The 19,192-nt window shown below is 37.8% G+C and overlaps 1 protein-coding gene across 1 annotated transcript in view; it reads left to right on the top strand.

Moving 5' to 3' along the window:
- The window catches only part of LOC128946150 (inositol polyphosphate 4-phosphatase type II-like), a gene marked incomplete at its 5' end in the record, with an annotated part of 97,396 nt that extends 82,179 nt beyond the window's left edge, over positions 1 to 15,217 (top strand). The window contains one exon of the mRNA XM_054290070.1: positions 14,992 to 15,217. Within this exon, the coding sequence (XP_054146045.1) occupies positions 14,992 to 15,124 (133 nt within the window). The remainder of the gene's footprint in view (positions 1 to 14,991) is intronic.
- Positions 15,218 to 19,192: the final 3,975 nt, after the last annotated feature.

Below are 19,192 nucleotides of genomic sequence, written 5' to 3'. Positions count from 1 at the left end.
GCTGCACAATTCAAGGCTCTCTGCCTTCTGGACACTGCTGAACTGGTGTTTAAGCTTTTGAGTGCTGATGGATAATCTTCCCTCAACATCATCCTGAATAAAATCCTCTCTGGCTTTCCTGCTGTGTGGTAGCCTCAGGGAGAAGGCTGCTCCCTATGTCACCTTTCTCTGTAAAAATTTGCTATCACAGTGATATTATCAGCAAATTTGTAGATAACCACATTAAAGTTAGTTTGACGTTCATTTGCCGTGTGAAGACGCTTTTTGAATTTATTTTTCAAGTAATTTGGCACATATCAGACGACTATGATGCTGTTTATTTTCTCTCCTGTGCCGTGCAAGGAGCCCAAGATGTGCTGCCAGATTTATTATCTTCATGTGATGATCTTTGTTTGTAAATGAAAATTTTGGTGGGATAGAAGCTCTAGGAAAATGTAGGCATTTCATACAATGTGATCAAGCTCTTGTTCTTGGTTTTCAGAGAAACTTGAGTGCAGTAACATTTTTCAAATCAGACACATTTTCTTACTTTTACACCAAGGGTATTCACTGGCAAGACAATGCTGGGTACAGTAGTGTAGAAAAGTATTTGTAGGCTTAGCAGACTATTTAAAAATCTTTTTGTGACAGATGTATCTCAAATTTTATATTTTCTATCCTAAAGGCAATCGTTCTTCCTGCTGTCACAAAGCATCTTCTTTGGTGCAGCACAATAGGGATTAAAAAAACCTCATTTCAGTCTTAACTTAATTCCAATCTGAAAAACTTGCAATGAGGTGGTAATGAACTTGAACTTAGTACAGATTACCTCCTGCATGCTTACACAGATGTTCAAACACAAGACAGATATTTTTGAGACATAGTTCTCTTCTGAGAGTGTTTCTCTCTTGAGCAGATTAAACCCTGACATTTTCTGCTTTGCTTGTTGTTGCAGCGAATACGGTAACACCGTTTGGAGTTCACCTCCTAGGTTTGAATTAGGTCTACATAAATTCATACCCAGAAGAAGTATGGCTCATGATTATCAGGATGAGATCCTTGTAGCAAATAATAGGTTGTTGAGATGAAGAGGCTGATCCTCTGATCAGACCAATCAAAGCCATTTGGAAAGCAAAACTCTATGCTAATGTGTAACCCGATGGAATAATGTGTCCACACTGGGCTAGGAAAAGTCTAAAAGCCTTTCTTCAGACAGGACCTACACCTGGTACTACTGTGGGCTGCTTTATGCAAATACTACAGCTTCGTTATTATTGCACCACAAAATGCATTAGGCATCCAATTTCCTTTGTAAATGAAGCAATACATTACTTCAATAGCTACTTTTGAAGCTTTCTGCAACTTAAACCACAGATGTTAAAACTATTGGAATTAAATGAACCCCCTCTGAATTGTAATCCTTGAATAAACTAGAAGGGGTTTTTTAATTATAAGTTTTATTAAATTAAAAATATACTACAATGGAGTGGAAAAAGTCAAATGATCTTATATGGCAAAAATAAAAACTTGAAGCTCGCTATCCATACTCCATTGGGTATGGAATGCCAAAAGAGAAATAATACATTTCATCTTGTTGCAAAGCCTAATGTTCTGTACCACATCATAATGTAGCCCAAACCTGACAATTCCTGGCTCATAAATCTCTTGGTTTTTCTTTTATTTACACTACAGACAAAAATCAAGTCTGTCCTTCAAAAGTACTCTGTCGTCAAGTGAGCTTGAAAGTTTATGTTGTTATCCATCATGTTTGACTATGTTTATGGTGCTGGAGATAAAATCTAGGCTTGTGAGCTTCGTATTTTAGGGGATACAGGGGCAGTGCAAGTATGGACTGGAGATTATGAAGCTCTTTGAAGATGAGAGGGAAAAAACATTTGGGCGATTGGCATTGGAGAAGTTATTTCCAAAGACCACTGAATTCAGTGCAACACTTATAATCAAGCTATTTCTATCATAAAACTTTAGATAGCTATTGTATCCCAGCTAAGGACTCAGGTTCCCAATACTGTCCTGGGGAGGATGGTTAGTAGCCTGATTTAGGGGCCCTGAATCATCCTGGGGATGCTCTGTAGAACTAGAGGAAGCCTGGGCTGTTAAATTTGGCACCCAAAGACTTGCCACTCATGGTTAGGGAATGTTGCCTTTTAAAGGAGTTGGATCAGGTCTCAGAAGTGTATTCTGTAGTTGTCATGGTAAATACCTGAAGGTGAAATAAAGGTATGAGGGCAAAACTTAGCTTGAGGAAAATTTTGCTGACATCAGAACCTGATGGGCTTTTAAACATATGCTTGTCACTAGACACTAATTTATTTATTATCATGAGGTCAAGGAAGCCAGGAGTTATTAGAAAGAAGAAATGGGTAAGAAACGAAATGTGTACTGTTAAGTTACTCTTTAAACTTTAGCTGCTACAAGATAGAGGCTGCTTGTTTGCTCAATTCATATGATAACTACTGCATGCTTTGCAATAAGGGTAGAAGTCCACTTTGGTTACTTTCCTTGTTTACATAGAGAGCAGTAGCCATCAAGTGATGTAGTTATAGTGCCCTTATGCTAAATTCTTGTTTATTTTCATAGAAAAACTTTATTTGATAACTCTTCCAGACAAAGTTACTTTAGCTTGCATAACTTCAGCAACATTACAAATTCTGCAGATATTTAGCCATTTTGAGTAGATACATGTGCAGAAGTTATACTTCTATACTGAAGAACACTTTTTCAGTATTTCGTTAGATGTTGCTCTAGTTTTTCTACCATTGTGATTTGATGTGTTTATTTTTGAAAAAGAACTTATAATCAGTGTTCCTTAATAAAAATATGCAGCTAATAATTTGAATGAATGGGAGGGTGAGGAAGCTTTCTAAATAAAGTATGTCCTGTTTATGGAAGCAAGTGTTTGGTAGAGAGCTCTTTCCTTGCCCTCAGGTTGTCTGTTGCTTCTTCGGTTGTTGAATTCCTCTGCACTCGAGAGAACATTATTGGTCAAATCTAAACCCATTACTTTTCCATTGAAATTTCCATTATCTGTGAGCAATTCCATCTTGGGGAGGATTATAATATTTCTCATATTCTGTAGTGTTCTGCATGTGCTTCATTACTGTGCACCATACATGGGAAAATGTCATTTATTATTTCATACATCAAAATACTCTGTCTGCATTGATGAGCCTTCTTGTCTGACAAGTGCAGCTGCTGGCCTGCACTCACATATCTTTAGCTTTATTTGAATCTCATATCTGCCATCATTAGCTATTCATGCAAGCAGGAAAAGCAAAGGAAATAGTTCAAGGAATCCAGAGTGCTTGCTTTAACCAACTCCAGTGTTCTAAGAGAGTAGCAAGGATATTATGAACAACAAAGAGAGCGCAAGCCCTGTCCCATGTGTACATTCATGAGATAACAAAAGATGCCTGTAGCTCTGCAAAGATAATTTTTTTTAAATTGCTTTTGCTGTTTAATTGCAGCTTTTGTGTTTTATAGATTTTATTTAAGCTATCAGTAGCTGTACATTAATAGTGCATTTAACACAGAATTGAATACTAATAAAAAGGGACAAGTGGACTAATTTCCATGTGTAAACCAGGCTCTGACAAGATGATGTTAACTGATAATAAGTTTTTAATAAAGGGTAATTGAGAATAAAGCTATAAGAATTGTTGAGATCTTTAAAAAATAACCAAACCGAAATTGTTTAGTTACCCGAAGCCTGTAAGTGCTGTCCAACAGACATAGAAGCTCAGGATTATCCAAAAACCAGGGACAGAATCAGCCTGCTCAGATGTTTTTGGAGGGTGGCTGCCCTTTTTCGTAGTCCCCTGGCCACGAGCAAGTGCTAGAGAGGACTGTGAGTGCTGACATCCCTCACTCACCTGGAAAGGCAGCATTATTCCTAATGAGGTTAATGTGGAGTGAGTTGCAATATAATTGAAGGACATTAGCATTTATTAGAAATTGAAAAGAAAGCGGAATTCCTTAAGGCCTGACATTACAGGCATTTGGAGAGGATGAAATGTTTCTCATTAACAACCTGTGTGCTTTTTGGCTGCACTGTAGGTTTTTCTGTATGAACACCTGGCCTCTGGCTCATATTTATTTGATCCAAACACCTGAAGCATATGAATAAGTGTTATTGGTTTTCCTAGTGACTGAAGAAGGCATGGCCAGAAACATAAGCATACCAGAATATATGAATGTAATACAAATGTAATAAGAATGTAATCTTATATACGTATAAGAATATAGTTGAGAACTGTATTCTTATAAAGAGAGTGTAAAATCAGAGGCACTGGCATTGCCTCCAGCACAACCTCAATCTGTGTAGTCTAATATTTTGTAGTTATTTCAAAATACAGGGTTTTTCTGGAAAATTGGAGCAGTGTTTAGCTAAAGTCGGAGCACCGTGAGATGATGAAACTCTGAAATGTACCTTGAGCTGTTTTCCTTCCAGTGCACATAATAAGCAGTGCATATAATAGAGTAGGAAAATGCACTGCAGACAAAGGTCACTCTCCACCATCCCAGTGAGACATTTGTACCCACTTGCTACCTTCTGTGTCCCATCCTGGGGAAGGAAGGAAGGAAGGAATACTCCAACATTGCTATTGGCATGCTGCTTCTTCAGAAGAAAATAATAATGGATGAATGTTTCCCACAAAATCTTGGATGGTTCCTTTTTTTTTTTTTTAATGTTTTGGATTTCTCACAGGAAAACACCCTCTTTTCCCCGTGATTGCAATTGCCACCAAATGTGGAAAGCCCCATTGCTGTTCTGCTTGGCAGTTGCATATGTGGCTTGCTAAACATGTGCTTGGGAACATTCATACTTAAAATATCTCAAACCCAGAGACTCCAAAGTTTCAGGAATTGGCAGGTTCTGTAGAAGGTCCCAAGGCATTGTAGTTTAAACTCTGGTGATAATGTTTCAGCACCACTGGTCATGCGCTTGAGGGAACACAGTCTGCAACGCAGGAAAGACTGACTTTATAAGAAACTTCATATGTATCTGATAGTTCAGTCCAGGTCAGGAAATAAATTGCCATTTTTTTCATCTGTCAGAGACTTAGCTCATGGTTAAGTGCTGCTGACAGTGCAGTGAACTCCTCTTGTGCTCAGGGAGTCTTGAGCATAGTTCATAGAGCTTATCCTGAGAACTGCGTCTTTGATCTTTGGCAAACTGACAATTACTGTTACTGCACTGAGCAAAACCACGTCCTTCAGCTCTTTGTAACAGTGAGAAAAATGTAGTGTTATTGCAGAGAGGAAGGTATTTGCACCTGTGTTATAAATTATTTACTCCTTTCTGCCAGCAAAGATTTAGGAATGCAGAAGGTAAATAAATGGCTTATTGAATTTTTAGTCTTTAGTGATCTCAAATCTTCTGAAAGTCTTTTTTTTTTTCTTGATACTGGGGGAAAAATAGTATGGGCTTTCATCTCTTTATTTTCCCTTTCAGTGCAGTGTTATTTTTGCTTAAAAAGTGAATCTGTGCTAATATTGTCTTTGTGAGATACAATGAACTTCTTAACAAATCTGCAGTAGCATTCAAATAAAGATTTCCTTACAAATGCAGCTTAACAACCAAAGAGAAAATGCTTGTATTCAATATTGTTTAAAAGATTTCAGTTTCAGTTCTCCTCCTTGGTACTTGAGTGAAGAACAGACTCCAAAATTTCAGCCATCTTCTAAAAAGATACTGAAACAAAACAAGTAAGATGAAAGAATTACATTCACTCCTAATTTCTCATAGAAAGGTTTATTTCTCTAAGTCTCCACATTGTACCTATTAACAGAAAAGATGACAAATGCATTCAAGGCATTTAAATTAGAATTTTATCCAGCCTTGTCATTTGCCCTGAAGGAAGTACATGGAAAAATTGTGTGTTTCTGATTCAAATGGAGTTTTCCTTGCATTTTCCAAAGTTCTCTAACAATCTACCTGCTGAAGAGAGGAGAAGATGGTTTATTGGTAGTAATGTTGGGACACAATTTTCAGGTTGCTGCAGTGTGCATCCCAGCCTATGCATTTTTTGGATAGGTTGTTTTGGTTAGCTCCCTACCTAACCAAAACAGGGCTGCATTTTTTTTCCTGGTGGCAGCTAAAATCAGATTTAGATGCATTTTTCTTTGTGGCTGGGGAATCTATATGTGCACAAATTCACCTTGTATAAATATACCCCCAGACTGTGTGCTGCTGAAAGAACAGCTGGGATCAGAACAGATAAAATCTCAAACTGGCTTTGTGGTTTTTAAAAAATGTATCAGTGTGTTAGGTGAAAGTTTTTTTAATGAACTGACATTATTTAGCTGAATTATTTAGAGACTAGCAGTTGTCTGCAGTTTATGACTCACACTTTGGTTAATCCCATGAAGAGACTATGTCTCTTGGTGTCATTAATGAAAAGCAGTTGCATTCCTCCTTTCATATATCTCAAAGTGAAAACCCAGCAAGTCACAACATTCAAATTTAGAATTCCTTCTGTTCAGCACCCTCCTCCCTTAAAATACCTAAATTAGGGATGCAACATAGATTAAATGATGTTCTGTTTACACCTGACCTTAATTCTGTCATCCTACCCATAGATTTGGACATCTCGAAATGAATAACAGATTTTAAGCTTCATCTTTCACACGTGTCTGTTAACTAGTGTAGGAAGCCCTTTCTGCCTCTTAAATCAGCTTTGCTACTTTGTCCTCAGCATGGGGAAAAAGACTAAAAAAATTTTTGCCAAAAGAAAAGGGATGACTCACAAAGATTTATTTTCATGGCCAACAGAAAGTATTTAAACCTGATTAGACATATGAAAGAATTTATCATGGATTTATGTTTCACTGTGCTATGTGAGCTAAATGTATAACTACATCTTCAGTAAAACTCTCTTGCTGTGACAGAAACAGTCTGGAAACAAGTGTGACTCGCTAACCAATTATGCCAGTGCCCTACCCTTACGGAAGGGAAATGTTGGATCTGTTCAGAGCTCAAGTGAACGTCAAACCCGTGGGGTTTTGCTTGGTTGTTTTCCTGCACAGAGATGCAGACCACATTGGCTTTAGTGTTGGTCGTACATTAGACTGAATTTGACACCTTGTAAGAGAAATTTGTCAGGAAAGATTTCGCAACTTTGACCTGAGAAATTCCCATACACATGTAATCCTAATACTTTATAGAAGAGTGTCTAGGAAGATTATTAGAACCATACTTTTTGATAGACAGAGAAACCTTTGTAAAATTGATGTGTTATACTACAGAGGACTATCAGTAAAAAGCAGAATGAAATAGCAAATCCTTTCCTTGGAGTACAGTAGAGGTGAAAATCATATTTCAGAAACTGCTCTGCTGTCTCGACAGGTAAAGAAGAATCTCCTCTGCAAACCCATCACTTTCCAGTTCTGAAGCTAATCTCTCACACAGTCACCACAATGACTTTGCAGGACTTGAAGCTTCTGGCCACAGCTGTAAATTGAAAACCTCTGGGGACAGATGCTAGAACATGATCTCAGTCATTTTATACAGTGAAATTATTAAATGTTTCCGGATGCAGTTTTGGCAGATTAAGTGTGCTCTCAAGTGATTCCAGGGCACTTTGGGAGTTGGCATGACCAGGATACTGTGCCCATGGGGCAGCATCTGCTGTCCATTTTGGCAGATTAAGGGACACAGGCACAGAAAGTCAACTTGGCTTTGCTGTTCAGATGCTGAGGGTGAATTTAGCCTGCTAATGGAGGTGTCCTAAATGCACCAGTGACAAAAATTGTGATTCTAACTGGAATTTTTTCTTAATGTTTCTTGTATTTTCACTATAATAAGTTTGTCAATGTTACTTTTTTACCACATAGATACTCTTTAACATTGAGGGAAAACCATTCTTGAAGGCATTCTGTATCAGTCAAAAAGGAAAATATTAATTCTTCTGCAATCAGCAGAGATTTCTAAAGTGCTAAGATGAACACTGGTAGAGATGTATATTACCCAGTAGCATGTTTTATGCATATTAGATATCAAGCTTGAAACTGCCCTTTTCCCGTCTATTCTTTGGAGTTAATTGTATGTTAAAAAGTAAACATAGACAAATATAGGGGTGTTGCTCTGTGTGAACCAGCAATTCGGGAGATGTTTCCATGGCCCAAAGCTGGAGTGAGTTGTGCTGTTTTGTTGCCTGCAGTGCAGGGTGTGTGCCTCTTTCACTTGCTCTGGGAAATCCAAACACAGCTAAGCTGATAAAATAGGTCATAAATTTGCACATTTATAATTATTTTGACTTCAAGGAGAACACATACACAGCAGAGCAAAAGAGCAACTGTGTAAATTGAGTTTTGACTTCAGCATTCCTTCCAAAGGATCCCTGTCCATGTCAGCACATAAGACAACAGGGTTTTCCCGGATGTGGTTGTGTGGCTGTGGGACCAAGTGTCTCCTTGCCTGTTATTAAATATTGCTGCAAGAGGGTTTCTTTATTAATCTCTTGCTCTGTACTGAACTGTTAAGGCCTGTTCATAATAGTGCTGAAAACCTGTACCCTGTCCAGCACTGAGCCTCCAGTAGCTTGCTGTCTCTGACCACCTCCTCAAAATTGAATTTTTAGCTCTGTACAGACTGAAACTCTGTAATGGTTTTGAGCCCAAACCCCACAGTTACTTCACAATAGCTGATTTTCAAGATCTAGGTGTCCTATCATCATGACTGCACCATGAATCTGCTGCATGGTCCAACTCAGTGGTCAAGCCTCATATTGTATGATCTACTTTCCTTTCTATTTCCTAAATATTGCATTAGAAAAGTCGTGTGTTATAACCAAGCAAGGAGAGAAGAAAGGAGTGGGGAAATAGAGGGTTTCTATTCTAGCAACAAGAGTAGGGAAAAACTTGCATTACAAAAGGTTAAAACAGGAGGAGGGAGTTTAGTGTGACAATTTGATAAAACAGATTTGATAAACAGTCTGGGGTTTTTGTGTATGTTTAAATAGCAGCTTCCTAAATCACTGACTGAATTTCTCAGTATTCTTGGATCTAAGACTGCTTATCAGTTTCAGCAATTCTCGTTGTTTTGAGCTGAGATTATAGGATCATGTAAGCAGCAAAAATTGATTTCTAGCATCTTCTACTTTATTTAGTGCCATGTGGATTTGAGGGAAAAAATTTAAGTTATTAAATGCGTATCAGAAAAAGAATAATTTTAAAGATCATTGATACAAAAGATGTCTCTGCTGATTCCCCTCCCTTAGCTTCCATTTTGAAACAGTGCAGAACCATTTTTTGTTCTTAAAAATTGTTGGAGGTTTATTGCATCAACTTCATATTTCAAAATAAAATTTTGTTTCCCGATGTTCCTTTATATGTTTTATCTGAGTTCTGCTCTGATACTGAAATCCTTCAGGACTAGGCTGATACCTGTTTATTTCCTTCTGCATGATGTTTTATTCTTCTAGATGTGCTAGTGCAGCAGCTTGGTAATGGCTAGGAGATGTTCACAAGGATCCCACATTTTCTCTTTGAAAAAGTTAAGGCTGCCTTCTTGAACTGTAGTGCTGTACATTGATACAGGTGATTATTCTCTGAAGTGTTTCAGTCAATCCCAGTAACATGTATCATGTAGAAATTAGGATGCTTTCGTTCCAAAAACTTCTTAAGAGAAGCTGCTTCTTGAAAGCTGCTTATGAACTTGACTGTCTTGAAATAAAAGGAATAGGTAAGTTATCAAAATTGTGTAAGACTGAGAACTGTTAGCCATCCTTTCTATTTGAAGAAATGTCTCTACTATTACCAGATGGCACTCTAGAGAAGCAACTTACTTTTGCTATTTTCTGTGTCAGCACCGAAGTTTAAGAAGAAAAACACATCAGGACCAGAAAAACCTTGCTTGAATCTGTCTACAAAAAAAAAAAAGGGAAATTCCCATAAAGTACAAGTGCAGTAGGACATGAATTCAAACGGTAGTCACCACTAGCACGTGGGACACCTGTTAATAGAAAGCTGCCTGTTTATTCCACCTGAAGAAATCGTGTAGAAGAGTTCAACGTTTCTAATAACTGTAGCTGGAAAAGTTCCAAAAAAGAAGCATACATCCCAAAATGTGAAAATCATCTCCTCCAAAAACGTTGCTCAGGGACATCAGTGTGACTGATAATCGAAAGCCAGAATGTGCCCTCATGTGTGTGCTTGACTCTCTTAAGGACTTGAGAGGCTTTTTCCTCACACCATTTTCATCATCTCTGCTTCACTACTTTGAGGTCCAAATAATTTATCAGCTGAATTTGAAAAGAACAAAAAATACCTGCTGTTTTGCCTTTGCCTCATTTGATAAGCATGTAGCAACTCCTAACAGGAGTTTAGGATGATAAAACATCAAATGAGATAGAAGGCAGGCTGAAAGGGTTATATTGTCATTAACTTACAGAACCCTTGGCTGCTACAATGTGTTTGTGCTGTGCCGGAGGTCTCAAATGAACAATTTGAGAGTAAATGAATAAAAATTGTATGATAGGTTAGTGGGGTGTTCATGACTCCAGATGTTGCGAACTTAGGTGGTTTCACTACTTCTGTTTAAATTATTTGTAAAATAGAAACTTGCTGGTTATTTTTCAAGTTTTCTTCCTTCCTTTTGCTGTTAAAGTTCAATTTGTGATGGAGATAACGTCTGAAACTATGGCTGTACCTTCACACCTGAGCATGTAGCACCCTTAGCGCTCTGTTCTGGTTGTGCTGTCAGTCAGAAGCCACATGAATCCAGCTGACAGGGCACTAGTGGGATTTCTGCTGTTTGCAGTGAAACTCCTCCAGGGTGGGGTGAGCCAGGGGAAGCAATGTTATGGTGCTGACAGCTGGGTGTAGGTCTTTGCTTTGTTCAATAGTCACTGCAGAGGACACTTTGGGGTGTGTTGGAAGGCACTGTCACTGCACTGCACTGAGAAATGTTGGCACACGCTATAGCAAGGCATCTGACCCTGATCAAATATTCCTCCTCAATTAAAAGCATGCGTAGCTATTCTGCTCAGCTTGTTCTTAGGAAGCTAATAATGGACTTGGATCCTCTTGCTCTATTTTGGCGACATCTTATTGAATCATGCATTGAATGATGTGACTAATTTGTGGAACAGAGTGCCTGTGCATCAGCTGTTCACGGTTGCTTTCCTGGGGGGAAGATAAACTTTTTATGTTAAAAGACACCGATCATTCTTTTCAGCATATCAAAGAACAAATGTACTGTAGGCTTTTCTGTTGAAAAAAAAAAAAAAAAAGAGAACAAATGGCTTTTATCTGTATTTCCATCATTACTCCCGCATAAATCTCACTGAAGCTAATGTGACTTGTAGCAGTGCAGATGAAAGCCAGACACTGTTGAGATGTGGAGTCCAACAGAGCAAGGCACACCACAGAAGCAGGAGGGTTCATCCCTGTAGGAACAACCTGCAAGTGTGTGACTCAGCCTGCTTGGAATGAACCATTGGTGTGCAAAGCCAGGGCTCTCCAGATTGGTGTAAACAATCAATCTGATTAATGCAGTGGCTGTGCACCCTACTGAATGCTCAACTTCACTGCTGCCCAGATGGATTTCTCCAGAAGAAAAAAGTTTGGTGTGTGCATAGGAGCACACGTGATGTCTGTGATGGAAGGGATGCAGGGCAAACAAAAATCACCCGGACTCTGTGACTGGGAAGGAAGAGATGGGACTGGGAGGGTTGAGCTGGACTTCTCATGAGTTGTGGGCATAAGGGGAGTAAGCTGAAACCTGCAGGCTCACCTTGAGGAGTTGGAAGGGAGTAAGGGGACAGGGTCAAAGGGACAAACCTGTGGGATGCTGTGGAGATTAAAAAAAGAAAAGGAAAACCAGCAAGCAGCAGGTTCTTAAAAAAGTATATAGAAATACATAATGGAGGACAACATTAACTGGGAACAATAAAGTTAGTCCTCCCAGCTGATCACAAATAGTAATGTCACTGTGAGCAGAAGAGGAAGGCAGTTCTGTAGGTGGGCCCTAGGACAGAGGCATAGCTGGAGCAGTCTGATAGAGAAACACAGAATTACTTATTTCAGTGCTGACAAGGCCAATAAACCATGCAATCAGCTTAATTTCTTGATAGTTTCTGAGATAATGTCTACAGCAAAGTCTCAGTTCTGCCCAAGTTCCATCCATGGACACTTGAGATCTGTAGAACAAAAGCAGCAAACACCCTGCCACCAGCAATTACTTTGACCTAGATGAAAATAGCAGGGGTTTTATTTTTTTATCTCTTATTTTGCTATTCGAAATAGTATGTATTGATCCCTTTATTAGTGTAACATACAGACTGAAGTTCAAAGCAAAGACTAAGACTAAGAACTTATTATGGAAGGCTTGTTCAAAAGAGAAATTGGGCAAGGAAAGGTTTTGATCAACCCCCCCTTGCCTAGGGTTCCACCTGCAAACGCAGCTCTTGCACCTCTCTTGCTATCCAAGCTTAGGAAATGTAGCACTGCCCTTTAACACACGAGTCAGAAGGCAGGCTTTCTGTAAGGTGATGTGGCTGCTGCTGTTTTCAGAGTATCCTCTTCATCTTACCTGCAGCTGTGGGACAGTAAAGATAATGTCTGCCAGCTTTTTCTCTCTTGAAAGCAAGAGCATAGTTGTGACCTGTCCTTCTGAAAGGGCACTGCATTGTCATCTGATATATTTGGATATTCTCAAGTCCACATTAAAAAATGGCAAGTTATCTTTTCATCACAGGATATTCATAGTAAACAGAAAAAAAAAAAAAATCTTGCCAGTCCTTGCTGCCCAAAGGAAGTCTATAAACAGGACTCCTGAGTGTATGCAAGTAAGCTTCAGAGGAATTGAAGAAGTGTGGTTGCAGTGTGAGTAATTGTACTTACAGAGAATCTGTCAAGAATACAAAAGGCAAGCCTGGCAGTGGAAGTGTCCCTGTTGCTCTGGTAGGACAAGGACCACACAATCCAGCGTGATTCAGTAGAACTTCCTTCTAAGTAGATTAGCTCCTCCCTGTGTTGACTGATAAAGATACAAGGTGATTTACTTACAGGAATGCAGGTGCGAGCCTTTGAATAAAAAGAACTGCTATGGACTTTGAGTCACCAGCAGTGATGAATTTTTGAAGTCAGTTTACCATCATTTAATACTATTTTAGAATAGCTGTTAGTGTGTGGCCTTTTCATTTCTGCCAATAAACTTCCTAATAGATACTGAAGCAGGACTGAAAAGCCTGTGAGCACCATGAAGACATCATTTGTTCAGTGTTGCATTATGACGTACTCATGATCTTTTTTTCTTTGCTTCCTTAACTTTTTTTTTCAACCTCCTTATTTCATTTCTGTTCAGTGTGTGTGTTGATTTTAGTGATGGTGTAGTTCATTGTGGAAGTGATTTAATGTTCACTTGTGAATACTACTCCAAGGCACCTAGTAGCATTAGTATGCTAGTAGCCGCCCAGTGATGGTGCTTCCTCTGTCAGCTGTAGAACACAAAAGTTATACTGGAAGTACTTAGATAAATCTATTTCCTCAAAATGGCTCTGTACTTTCATTTTGTCAAAATGCCTGCGTGTTGGCTTTCTTTGCTGCTGAAATGCTGTTCTATCTGTTCCTAACTTCCCTGTTTAACAGCAGACAGACCCAGGGAGCACTGACTGACTCGGATGATCCCGAAACAGGCTGTCTAACTGATAACAAGCCAACTGCTCGACACTTCTATCCTGTCGCCTTGCTGCTTGTCAGCTCACACCTGCTGGTTGTGTGGCTTATTTTAAGTCTTGCTTTGCTATTAGCCAAATATCAATAAACTTTACTTGTGTTCCTTTCTTTTCTACAAACAGCAACGAACTAACTCTAGAAAAAAGAATCATGTTGTAATATTTCTACAGTCTCAGACCCCAAGGATTCATCTTTAAGATTCCCATGTCTGAAATGTACTGTGTTTTCATTCTTTTTTTCTGAACTCCGAGAAGTATACTATGCATTGAGTGAATTGATTTGCTCTTTCTGTTCATGGTAAAGCTTTCCCACTGTAATTAGCGCAAAGAAAGCCCACTTACAATGCTGTCACTGTATAGAAGTTGTGGAATCCTGAATGCTTGAATCCCTCTTTCCAGAGTAATTAGTCTGACCAAAAAAAAAAAATAAAATAAAAATTTGCACAACACAAACTAACCCCTAGACAAATATGGCAGGGCAATGGTTTGTGAGACTTACCTTCCGTTGTGTTTTTTCATTGTAACTAGCTGACGGGATTGTTTTCGTTTAATAAATTATTATTACTTTGCTACAACTAACCCTTTTCTGTAGAGTAAATAGAATATACTAAGTTCTGTTTTGTAATGAAATTAGCCTATTTGTAATTGTTGCTTTAGTTGCTTTTGCTTTCAGTACACTTTTATATTCTTTTTAACAAAGTCCTGTTTATGTCTTGATGCACCACTTTGGCACTTGTGACTTTTGTACTGTATGTGAACGAACATCCTTCCTTTATAAAGCAGAGAGGTGGATTGGGCTGTTTGAAAAGCCATTCTCTCTTTTTTTCATTGCAAAGCTGAACATACAGCAAATGAAGCAGAGATGAAACTTTCCTTCACGAATCTCTAGGGCCAGACTTAATAAAATTCCTTATTCCTAGAATGCGCATTTTAGGGCAATGTATACTCACACATATATAGCAAATCACTTGAAAAAGAAAGGTATGAAAAGGTTTAAAAGGCAAATATATTTCTGGAATTAGAACAAAATGTATCATTAAAGTTATTAAATTTTTTTACTGAACTTTAAACCTCAAGGGCAGATATATTAGGGGGATGGAAAATCTTATCACCTATTTCTGAGGGCAATAAGTGTACTGGGCCTGGCCTTGGATTTAATTCTGTAAGATGTATCATCACTCATGGAAAACAAAAATGTAGAGTTGAATCCTTGTTATTTTTACTTCAACTGTTGCTGAAACTCTGCAATGAACAAATAAAGCATATTTATTTATTCTATGTTTCATGAAGTTGTACTTTTTCCCCCTTTCACTAGAGAAGGATGCCGCATAGAGAATGTTCTGAAGAATGTCAAATGCAGAAAGTATGCATTCAACATGATACAGCTGATGGCTTTCCCAAAGTACTACAGACCTCCAGAGGGGACATATGGAAAAGCTGACACCTAAGTTTAACAAAAGTGTAATCAGGAGCATGTATCATGCTAATTAGTGAATATAACAACTGCTGTTTATGACATATGAATTGGGAATGTATGACCAGTGGAGGTGTTATTTTTAGCAGGTTTTATCACTTTACACTGAAATGAATCTGATTAGTCATTATGAAATAAAACCATGAAAAAGCAATGGACTGGATATTCTGAAAATCAAATATACTCAACTTATCTTTGTGAAATTGAAGCTTAGTATGACTCATAAGCCAGCTGGAATTAGTTTCTGGGGTCATTTGATTGAAGATTAAAAAGGGAAATGGCATTTGCTGTAGGAACAGAGATTAGTAATCTGGAAGGTGGCATTCTGACTCCAAACCAAACCCTGAGATTTGATTTAAGGGGTATCTTACTGCTGGAAAAGGTGTTTTCTGTAATCAGCAGAGCACTGAGGTCTTGATCACTAAGGATTAAACCCTTCACAGAAATGTTTATGAAAGATGCTAATGATAATACCTGGGCTAAATATAATTTTGGTAATTACAATTAGCTTCTTTACATAAGCGTGGTAACTTCATAATGTGTTTTTAGTAATTGCAGACTGTAATTTCAGTAATTCCATTTTGATTCCCTGCGGTTCATTTGGATGTATCACTCTTGGTTTTCTGCACCTCAGCCAAATACCACTTATTTCACTTTCACATAGATCACACTGAAATCAGGGCGATTAATTCCACAAGTCATGTGACTTGAATTTCACCTCCTCTTTAGTGTAAACCCTTAAAAGCAAATTTTCTTTAGTGCTAGGGAAAATAAGTTGTATATACAGGAGTTAATGTATCCTTAGACTCTGAAAACTTGTATGTTATTAGAAAGCCTAAAATAAATGTTATGAGTAAACTGCTGTACTAGGACTAGTTAGCCACAGCAGCTGATTTATATCAAATTTGTAATGCTGCAGGTAGACACTCTAGGATGAAGAGCTATCAGCTTTAAAAATGAATGTTAATGTTCTGCCAGCTGGTGTTAATCCTGAAATTTGTCTTGCAAAGAACATTTGTGTTTTCTAATTGTGTCTATTTACTTCTATTTACCTTCTTCTGCCTCCCAGAGAGGAATACAATTTAAAATTCCCAAGTATTCACTGGTTACTGACCTTTATGCAATGCCTTCTTTTTATATCTAGAGCAGAAGTATGAGAAATGTAGCCTAATGAAACTACCCTGGGAATTTGAGCATCTGTAGGAAATTGTAATTGCCATGGATAAAGAAGTAGACGTTTGCTTACTCCTATGGAAGTCAAAGAAATCTCTATACACCGTGACTTTTAATTAGTTCTTTTTAATCCATTAATATTCATTACTGGGTATAAATCTGTAACTATAATAGAATTTAAGAGCCTGATTCTGCAAATTCTATTTGGGTGATCCATGGAACTGATCTATCATTTGCCTAAAATTAAATCCATCTTGTGTATTTGCAAGATCAGGCTTTGGAGTTTGTAGGAAAACATCAGAAAGAGATTCTTGTTCTAATACTCATTGACTTCAGTGGAGCCAGAAATTCACCTATACAATACATTAGCTAATTGGAACTATTTTTTCCAAGAAAAGTAGATAATGTAAGTAGTGTTTTGGTGCATTAGTTTTTTATTTCTATTATATAATATGCTGTCATTAATTGCTTCCTTTTTCTTGGAATGTATTCAGTATATGTCAGAAGAGTTGACAATGCATCACAGATAAGCTCAGACTCATGAGAACATAATGCCTTGATTTCTTCTTGTCATGTACCAGTAGAAGGGGACAATACTCATTGGGTGGCTGGATATGTGCATAAATTAGTGTTTGTCTATTAATATAATGTAGCTGATCTGTGTGAAACTTTCTTCTGAATTTATGGAACATAATCTTTCCTAGAAAAGTAATTTTTCTTGTGTCAGGCTGCTGCACTAACCCTCACTATATACATGTTTATTATTAGCTTAAAGAACCCCTACATATGCAGTTTAGAGATAGTGATAAATTCCTTATGGGTCTCTGAAATAACCTCCAGGCATGCAGTAGAGAATGCCAACCATTGCACAGTAATTCTGAAACTGTCTGTAAAAATCTCAGTGGAGATGGTGCTCTTTGCTGGGTGCTATAGGTACCTAGACTTCTTTATCTGAGTCCCATTGGCATTCTGTCACATTAAAATATGAAATTATTCTAGATTTTCTTGCCAGGAAAATAGTATTTCAAGATTGTGCCTCAGCATTTTAGCCCTGCCCAGGCTCTAAATTGCTGTTATCACTACCATGTTATTTTTGCGTTGAAATTGTTTTTCACGCTGAAGCCATGGATTTGATGAGGAGAAAGAAAAAATGGCACTGGATTGCTATCCTTTTTGTTTTAGCAACCATTCACAGTATGTTCTTGTGAAATTAAATAAATCCCTTATTTGCTAAAGATAATTAGACAAAACCACAAATACATCAGTCAGCTGCCGTGAAGCCTCGTGCTTGGGCCATTACAGAAGAGTTGCCTGAGCTCTGTGCTAAATAGTGCTGAAATTTTTCTCACTGATATTTGGATTGGAACATCTTGTTGTAGGTCTGGAGAGCTTTGTAAAACCTGCACAAGCGCTCCAAGTGTCCTGGAAAAACCTCGTTGCTTCAGTAGCAAAACAGGCCCAAAGATTTTGTTGTTTGGTCAGTGCCTGCTGGGGCTACTGTGGTCCCTGTGGGCAAAGGCTGTGCCGTCAGCTGGCCATGGATTCAAAATTTTGGGGTTTTCTGGTTTGCCTTTTATGGAGAAACAAAGAGGGGCTTGCTGCAGGTTGATGGTTGTGCTACATGGAGTACATTTACTCTTTGTAGCAGCTGCTCCCAGCCCTGTGGGTTGTTTGAGTGTCTGACAGAGGAGTTAAATCATCCCTGGGGTCTTGCACATTATCTTCTAGCTCACTGTGCATTTCAGTGCACTACTTAATTTTTATGAGCAAACTACATTTTTTGTCTTGCAGAGGGATAACATAAGCAGAGTGATTTTGATGGTGGCTCCACAAAAACTGTTCCATAACTGCTGTCTTAAAACTTTTGTAAGGTATAAAATAATCTGCTTTTAGAGGAGGGCAGTTCTTAAGGGCTAGAAGATGAAAATTCAAAAATACATCTGGCATCTAAAGCCAAATCTTGTCTTAGAGATGATATTATTTGTAGAAATCTAATCAGGATCTGTCTCGAGGAATCCTGAAATAAGGGCTTCTAGCTTTCAATATTTGTACAATGCATCACACACTTCCATGGGGGTTTTGTACCACAGAGTAGTGACTAAATAGAGAGCTAGCCTAAAATAACTAAAAACATAAGGAAAGGAATGTTAAAGTATTTTTCCCCAGAAATGATTGTAATATTGTTATAATACATGTCTATGAGTGACATTATATTATCTATTGTTTATAATACATGTTTATGACTGACATTAAGCAGGCAGGGTATTTTTTTTGAAGTCTTCTGAGGAATTTAAAATGCATTCTGATTAATGTTCATACTTTGGCTTTTATGGAGCAATTAGAAAGCAAAAATTTTTAATCATGTTGTGTGATTTTTGTCTATGTGAAGCTATGTATTTTGATGGAATCCTAGCAATGTCTGTGTTATAAAAAAAAATAATTTAGGAGGACAGCTGAAACAAAATATTAACTGGGAAGTAGCCTTAAGGAAGCCCTTTGCAATGCAATTTTAATTTTTTTCTGTCTGAATTTTGCCATTACGTAAGTGAAATGAGGAAATTAACAAACAATTTTGTGTCTAAATCAATCTCTTCTGATGAAAATTCACTTAGTTGCAGTGGAATAACTTGTAATGATATTCTAAATCTTCATTAGTAATTTTGGTATAAAGAAGTGCAACACTCCGTTCTGAAGCCTACTCTATAATATGCCTATTAAAAGTTTCAGGAAAAAATTATTTTTATTTCTAGATTAAACACAAGTTCCAAGAAATCCTTTGGTCCATTTAAAAAAAAGCATGAAATGCACTGAACATCCACCAGTGTAATAAAGAAAGGAATTGCATTGAAAACTATGCAGCAAAATTACT

The sequence above is a fragment of the Melozone crissalis genome, unplaced genomic scaffold (genome assembly GCF_028551555.1).
Source record: "Melozone crissalis strain CALT ecotype California unplaced genomic scaffold, PUWL_Pcris_2 ptg000076l_1, whole genome shotgun sequence".
NCBI classification, from domain to species: Eukaryota; Metazoa; Chordata; class Aves; order Passeriformes; family Passerellidae; genus Melozone; species Melozone crissalis.
The sequence above is the reverse complement of the archived record's forward strand: the minus strand, read 5'-3'. Positions and strand labels throughout refer to the sequence as shown.